The 8555-nt window shown below is 32.5% G+C and overlaps 1 protein-coding gene across 1 annotated transcript; it reads left to right on the forward strand.

The window, feature by feature from the left end:
• The first annotated feature begins 4685 nt into the window (after positions 1-4685).
• On the forward strand, positions 4686-7943 carry LOC142549423 (transcription factor ICE1-like). The gene is made up of 4 exons (XM_075658359.1): positions 4686-5954; positions 6902-7138; positions 7331-7501; positions 7578-7943. The coding sequence occupies exons 1-4, from the start codon at positions 4857-4859 to the stop codon at positions 7659-7661; spliced, it is 1590 nt and encodes a 529-aa protein (XP_075514474.1). The 5' UTR covers positions 4686-4856; the 3' UTR covers positions 7662-7943.
• The last annotated feature ends 612 nt before the right edge of the window (positions 7944-8555 follow it).

An 8555-nucleotide genomic window follows, 5' to 3' on the forward strand; every position in this document is an offset into this window, starting at 1 on the left:
GTTGAAATTATAGTTGCTTCTAAGTTTGGGCTTGTCCTTATCCTCACGGTTTCGGCCCAGTTTCCCAATTTGCATCTAATCATGTCCTCTTGTTAAACTCAGTCCTTACTTACTACTTTCAATTAATAATATATTAATTAATTATGAGTTCTCTTCACATAAATGATTTTATCTTCCATTATTAAGCTTTTTATTTTAAAAAGTAGGGTGGAATATATTTTTAGCTTTTTCTATATACAAATTAAGTAATTGGAATCAAATTAGAATTAAATATTTTCTCAAACGGTTGAAAACTTGAACTACTGGTTGTGCGGAAAACAGTTCAAAGTTTTCAATGATCAATAAAATTAGTGGCACCCTTAACAACAATAAGTGACTGAGAGATATTTAAGCATGCAAGAAATAGATGACAGCGGATTTTATGGATGTTCGGAGATTGAATACTCCTACGTCACCCCTTCTTCCTTTGTTAGGAAAGACTCCACTAAAAGACTTTGACTTTACAAAATGTTTGTAACAGTCCGATCCATCCAGGACTTATCACATTGCCTGTATTGGAACTCTTAGTGATCACTTTACACTTCTAGATATTAAGAACCCTTAGTTCTCCAGACACCACAAACTTTAATCAAATAACCATCAGGTTACTGATATGAAACAGTAGTTTGTTTGAGTAGCACGAAAAGATCCTAGGATGATCAAGTATGTTTCTGTTGAACTGCGTGCAGATAGAGCGAAAATGAGTATTGACTGTGATTGCGCTCTGAGATTTTCTTTGAAGGCAAGCTCAATGATCTTTGTATATGCTTTTTTTTTTTGGCTTGCATCATTCTCTGTTGATATAGCCGAATGACTTAAAGGTCGGAAAGGGCAGTTAACGTAAACCTGAGCTTCAGAATCAGATGAGTCGCTTTCATCTTTATGAGCAATAAATGTTCGCATTTAATCTTCCTTTTGCTCATCATACATCTGAAGCTCTTTTCTTGAGGATTTCCTCTTAAGGCAACTGTTCTTTTCGCATCAGACTGGAAGTCTATCTCTGAGCTTCCTTTCTGGGATAGAGAGTTAAATGTTTATCATTCTTGGAATTGATGTGTAATCATTGACTTCAAGGAGTTTTGAATGCATTCAACCGGTCAGAGAATATCTTTTAGCAATAAGTGATTCTCTTAGATGAACCGGTTCACTATTGCCATAATCTGAAGAATCAGCGGTTGAAAATCAGCGGTTTGGGAAACCTGTAGGTTTTTGCCGGTTGAGCTTATTAGGATTCCAGCCGCGGTTGATTTTGATTTGTCATACACCAAAATTCTTGAAACGCTAGTTTCATTTCTTAACACTTATAATTCATATTATAATATATTTTTGTTATCATAAGTATTAAAATAATATAATCCTAAAAAAAATAAATAAATTTTGGATATATTTGGGGGATAGTTGTAGTTAATTCAAATTGTTGAAATTATAGTTGCTTCTAAGTTTGGGCTTGTCCTTATCCTCACGGTTTCGGCCCAGTTTCCCAATTTGCATCTAATCCTGTCCTCTTGTTAAACTCAGTCCTTACTTACTACTTTCAATTAATAATATATTAATTAATTATGAGTTCTCTTCACATAAATGATTTTATCTTTCATTATTAAGCTTTTTATTTTAAAAAGTAGGGTGGAATATATTTTTAGCTTTTTCTATATACAAATTAAGTAATTGGAATCAAATTAGAAATGACTTTATCTTCCATTAATTTTATGACGTGGACAGAGAACTTGTATTTTATTTTTTATTTTTTGGGTTTTTTTTTTTTTTTTTTTTTGGCATGATGGGAAGCTTAAATTTGGGATTTTCACAGTCCAAAAAAAAAAATCTGAATTATGCTTATTTCCCTTTGATTGAATTTTGAGATATGCAATCTTTATTTAATGATGTATATATACGGTGATTGGCAAATCATGGTTAAATCAAAAGAGTGGATTTGGAGCTCTCAATTGGTTCTTATTGACTACAAATTAATTTGAATATCAATGAGTTTCTTAAGTTTTATTAACTTCTCTCTTTATTTTTAATAAATTGAGATTTAAAGAATAATTACATGGTTTTGTTTTTATAATTGTGATGAGGCTACTAGGTGAATAGTTTATATCTTCTTTCTTTTTCTTTTTTTATGATTCATATTTTGTTTAATATAGTTTAGTTTACCCGCAATAAAAAAATATACTAAAACCTCCAGTAAGACTGTCTCACGGGTCAATTTTGTGATACAAATATCTAAGCTGACCCGATTCGTGAAAAAAGTATCATTTTTTTTATATCAAATGTATTAATTTTCATTGTAAATATGAAGTTTGTCAATCTGTCTCACGAATATATATCTGTTATATCGTCTCACAAAAGTTAGAATATATTTGTTTTTCACTGATAAAAATTTGTTTCACTTAATTTAAGGGTGCAATATCAAAATTATGGGATTTTATAATTTCATGATTTTGAATTGCATTTTCATTATTTACACAACTTAAACAAATTAAACTTAAATTTATCTATCTATATTCTTATTAACATTATAATTATACTAATCACAAATAATTTCAAAGGTTTAAACTATTAGATAGTCATTTGAAATTCGTTATGATTAATGTATTTATAACATAAATAAGTAAGAGATGAATTTCAGTTTTTTTTTTTTTTTTATATCAATTAACAATGATAATGAATTCGAACTCATAGATTTCAAATTACATGATCCAAATATAACTTTATGTGATTTCAAATTAACTAGGTAAATATTGTAAAATAAGATATCAACTACTCTGTCAGTTGTTCACGTTGATACCGTGTTGAATCACGAGTTTCTCATTCAACCAAACTTACTGATGTATAATTTCTTTTATATGACAAATCACGTTTTAACTAAAATAGACACAAATGGAAAGTTACAGTACCGACGAATTTAAAAGCGATAAAATACATGAAACATTTGTTGTTAACTATGTAAAAATGTTTTCAAAAACATATATCAACAATATTCTTGCCATTCATTTAGCTCATATTAAAGAAGAACTGATTTTTCTTATAAATGTGCAGTCAAGATGTATAAGTATAATAATCCTTGGGATAAGATGTTGAATAAAAGAGTTTTTATGTATTTTCTTTATACTCAAGCAACAAGCTAGTTAAAATTTAATAGGGAAACTTCTCAAAAATGGCAAATTCAATAAAATTAGAGCATTCACTTTCTAAGAGCAATTTATGACTAATATTTTGAGTGTTTGTATATTATGAGTCGGTATCACAGATCTATATCCGTGAGACGAGTTGACTTAATTAATATTTGTATCGAAAAATAATACTTTGACATAAATCTAATATTTTTTAATGAGTTAGGTCGTAGATTCATCTCACAAAATAAATTTTGAATCCTATTCTGTCCTATTTTAAGTAGAAAATCATTAAAAAAAATTAAGTAAAATATTGAACAAGTAACTAAATCCTTTTTCCTTTTATTTTTATGACATGGCCATTCACATTTATACTCAATTCAAGCAATTTTTTCTGCTGCTTTAAAGCCCCAAAAATCTAAAGCTTTAGAGAATTGTAATAATTAGCTTACATACTTGCAAAAAGCAAAACCAGAAATCATATGCACTTTGCTGGCTTAACAACCTACGTCACAATTAGCCCATAAAAAGCAATAAACTTTGCACAAACCTCCAAATATATACACGTATATATGTATTATTAATCAGTAGTATTTTATATAATATATATTAGTTTTTATTTTATTTTTGGTGTTAAATATAGTTTATGTAAAAAATTTAGAGATTAGATTAAGATATTTTATATTTTGAAGATAGTACTTAAAAATTATAGTATTTATTACAATTTTTTTTTGATATTTTGAATAAGGAATTTTGTGATTATTTTATGGACACACCATAACGCACATATATATACATGCTCATATATGCGTACACTTTTTTGTTTATACGTAAGACCAATCCCAACCTAAAAAAAAATCGGGAATGCGGTTTTTACCATCGAATCTTGAACCTGATATTTCATATTAAACATTAGATTTTAACACAAAACGGGTTATAATTTATCGTCATAAACATCTTGTTTCTCTTGCATAGTAAGAGAGCCACCAATGGATGATAAAATTTTGGCAAAAATTTGTGTGAGACGGTCTCACGGATCGTATTTTGTGAGACAGATCTCTTAATTGGGTCATCCATAAAAAAATATTACTTTTTATGCTAAGAATATTACTTTTTATTGTTAATATCGGTAGGGTTGACTCGTCTCACAGATAAAAATTCGTGAGATCATCTCACAAGAGACCTACTCTAAAATTTTACGCACCTCTTAGGTAGTGCAAATTTCACATGACCACATAATAATTTTGCATATAAAACTAAACTTAAACAATTTATTTTAAATTTTATTCTTAAATTATTTTTTTCAGCTATTCCTATCATTTTATTTACAATTATTATTAATTATATCAAATACACATGTATTTATGTGAACATCGATAAAGTAACAATGATATATTAGATATATAAATTTATATATGTTTCCTCATATCTAATAGATAAATATCACTTTATTGTTGATCATGTAAATACAGAGAGAAACCTTAGCCACTGTTATTTATCACATATTTGGCGATAAAAAAAATTTAAAAATGGCCCCTGTTTTTCTGATAAAGCCAATCCCCTTTTCCTTCCTTCCCCTCCCACCATTCCCTTTTCTTTAACGTTCCATTTTCTCACCCTTTCGCTATAATTTCCTCTCCCCTAGTCTCTGTTTTTTCCACTCCACTGGCAGATTTCTCTTACACAAACAACACGAAAAAAACTATGTTGTCTAGAGCTTCATGGGCTCAAAACAACAACAATGGCGGACTGGAAAATAAGCCAGAAATGGAAATGGGTGCGCTTTCTACATTCAAATCCATGCTTGAGGCTGAGAATGATGACTGGTACGCCACGAACGCCACCGCAGGCGGTGTCAACCACCATGCGACCATGCATGACATCTCGTTTCCAGCGGGTTTCCTCGAAGCTGCTGATAACAATCAGCTACTTTTGAATGCAGTTGATTCTTCTGCGTCATGTTCGCCAACTTCAGCTGCTGTTTTCAACCATCTTGACACGTCCAATAACCCCTTAAACCACTATATGCATCCGAAATCTTTGATACCAAACAACCCTGTAGAGGGAAACTTTGATTTTGGTTGTGAGGGTGTGTATCTTGAAAATGCTTTGAATCGAAGCTGCGGAATTATGGGAGGCGGGTTCGGTAATTTGGGGGCTCATTCTCAAATGGGCACTTTCAATTTGAGCTCTAATGTTCAATTTGCAGCTAATAATTTACTTCATTTGCCGCAAGGTAGTAGTGGGATTGGATTTGGATTTGGGGAGGATCCTATGCAGGGGAATGCTTTGTTATTTAACAGGCCCAATGTTCTTAAGCCCCTCGATAATTTTGCCTCAACTGGAGCACAGCCAACGCTCTTTCAAAAGAGGGCTGCTCTTAGGAAGAATCTTGGCAGTGACAATGGCAGCCATTTAGGTTCTTTGAACTTAGGTGGTGGTATGAATCAATTTCGAACCAGTGCTATTAATGTGGAAGAATATGATAAGAAGTGGGATTTTAGCGAAAAGAAAAGGAAAAGTAGCAGTGGCGATGATGTTGAGGATGTTAGCATTGGTGGTTCTAATTTGAACTATGATTCAGATGATCAATTGTGGGAGAATACACCTACGGATAAGCTTGAAGATGTTACCAAAAATGGCGGAAATAGCTCGCATGCGAATAGCACAGTCACTGGTGGGGATCAAAAGGGCAAGAAAAAAGGAATGCCTGCAAAGAATCTGATGGCCGAAAGGCGCCGTCGGAAGAAGCTTAACGATAGGCTGTACATGTTGAGGTCTGTTGTGCCAAAGATCAGCAAGGTATGAGAATTCTTCCCAACAAATTTCTCGTGAATTACAACATAGTTTTAGGCATGTTTTAGTTCTTGACATCATTTCTTTCCCATGTTTCTTGATTTTGTTTCTTGTTTGTGTTTCATTTTCTCTTAATTTAGTAGTTGTTTGATCATTAATGAGGTTCAGTAGCCAATTTTAATTGGCACTTCCTTACTTGAGAGGCATGCATATTAAAGTTGTATGATAGCATTTAATTCACTCACATGGAATCTATGAGCTCATTTCAAATTGCATCTCTCAATTTGGACCACAGATAGTAAACGAGATGTCATTGTTTGAGTGCTACAAAATGAAAGAGTTAACAATTAGCATTTATTTCTTGACTGACATATTGATTAAGATTTTTACTTTGAACCAAATTTTGTTATACGTCTTCCCCTATATTTTTTGAACTTTTTTCTTACCAACCAGCATGAGGTCCCGTCTCCATTATATTATTTCTCCCGATCCTTTCTGTTCTACGTATTCAAAATTCTCTTATTCCAATGCTCGTGCTTTCATTAAGATTAGGAAGGAAGAACCCTTAAAATCAGAGTATTCTCCTATGGATTGGAGGAGTGATATTAATGTTGTACCACTAACCGTTGATTACTTTACTTGTAAATTTTTTTCCCCGATTTTTAACCAACCAAACGGCAGACCTGTTGGTTTTTCGAAACATAAGTCTTGGGTTTGAGTCGCGACAAATATGTGATTGGCTTTTTCTAACGAACGAGTACTTGAGACGAAAAGAAAGACAGTTGAATGGAGGTTTATACATACCATTGTTTCTAATTACATTCTTTGAGAAACTTCTTGATTAAAATACGTGGACGTTTTTACAGCTTGAGATAACAGAATATCTTGATAACATAAAATTCCGTTCACCGGTTTAACTACTTTGACATACTTTCGATACTCTTGGTTGGTAGATGGACAGGGCTTCGATACTTGGGGATGCAATTGAATACTTAAAAGAACTTTTGCAAAAGATAAATGATCTTCACAATGAGCTTGAGTCCATCCCTGGTAGCTCTTCAATGACTCCGTCCACTAGCTGCTACCCTTTGACGCCTACGACTCCCGGCCTTCCCACCCATATCAAGGAGGAACTTTGCCCTAGTGTATTTGCTAGTCCACTTTCCAGCCCAACGGGACAACCTGCAAGGGTACGTATGAATAGTATGCTTTTTCACTTTGAATCAAAAGGATTTCAATTTTTTGCCTTTTCCTAGCTCTTGGGTGATTTAAATTTGATTCACGGAGTGTTCAGAAATCAGAAAAAAAGTTGCTCTATGCATACACGAGAAAATTTAATTATGAAGCATTAGCATACTGACACAATTTTAAAATTACGACAGGTTGAGGTTAGGTTAAGAGAAGGGAGAGCGGTGAACATCCATATGTTCTGTGGCCGCAGACCAGACCTTCTTCTCTCGACTATGAGGGCCATGGACAACCTTGGGCTAGACATTCAGCAAGCTGTTATTAGCTGCTTCAATGGGTTTGCGTTGGATGTTTTTCGAGCTGAGGTAGCCATATTTTCCTTAAAGGGTTTAGCTTATTTTGATTGTCACTTATTTGATTTTGTTGTCCTAAATTTGTTAGCAATGCAAAGAAGGCCAAGACCTGCATCCGGATCAAATCAAGGCCGTACTTTTAGAGTCGTCTGGCTTTCATGGGATGGTGTGAGCCTGTTCGATGTCTTGAAGTTCAAGTGGTTCGGATTTTGAGCCATGTTCCCTTTTTCGAGTGACGATCATTTGCAGAACCAAGATTTACCTGAATCAGCCAGTTTAATGTCTATCGCGTTCCATAATTTCGTTTAAGTTGATCCATTGTTTAGTTTATTTCTCTTCTTCTTCTGTTTTTCCTTTTTCTTTTTTCTTTTTTTTGTTAATGTAGTCCGAAGAAATGTGGTGAATCACTAGAACTTTTATGATTTTCGTTCCAGTTTGAAAATCTTTTTGTTTATCTTTCGCTTTTGGGTGGGTTTACTCTTCCATACAGCATATATAGTTGCAATTCTATGTCCTTGTTTTAAAATTCCTGTTAACCCATACATGGAAAGAATTTGACAACAGTTTGAAGTAGTAACTTAATCAGCAGTTGCTGAAAATTGGTAAAAAAAAAAAAATGTATCATAATTGGTATCAGAATCGAAGTCATAGATATACATGCGTGACAACAATGAATTATAAATTTATGTAATTATTAAAAGAGGAATTGTTGGTCAACGAACTATCGTTTTTATTGGAGCGACGGTTTAATATAAATAGCAAGATACAACTTGAAATTCTTGATTCAAGTATTATAACTAAAATTTTTTGTAGAACGATAAATATTTAGTTCAAAAATAAGGCCATGTATTAGACATTTCTAACCATTTGGATCGACTAATATTTTGTTGGAGGATAAATACGTATTAGTAATTAACAAAATCTATTACATAGACGTGAAATTTAGTTTTCAGCTACTTGTTTCTTCCATTTATGTGAAACATAACATATCTAGAGTGAATTAAAAATTGTGCTTCACAAGTAATAAATTTTTTCGGGTATATTTTATTTTTTAAATTTATAGGAT

The sequence above is a fragment of the Primulina tabacum genome, chromosome 6 (genome assembly GCF_025594145.1).
Source record: "Primulina tabacum isolate GXHZ01 chromosome 6, ASM2559414v2, whole genome shotgun sequence".
Classification (NCBI taxonomy): domain Eukaryota; kingdom Viridiplantae; phylum Streptophyta; class Magnoliopsida; order Lamiales; family Gesneriaceae; genus Primulina; species Primulina tabacum.

Bases quoted from the DNA above. Each gene is read 5' to 3' on its own strand.
- LOC142549423 (XM_075658359.1), top strand. From the start codon at position 4,857: ATGTTGTCTAGAGCTTCATGGGCTCAAAACAACAACAATGGCGGACTG. The intron at 7,139-7,330 runs GTACGTATGAAT...AAATTACGACAG, and splicing joins CAACGGGACAACCTGCAAGG to GTTGAGGTTAGGTTAAGAGA. The intron at 7,502-7,577 runs GTAGCCATATTT...TAAATTTGTTAG, and splicing joins TGGATGTTTTTCGAGCTGAG to CAATGCAAAGAAGGCCAAGA.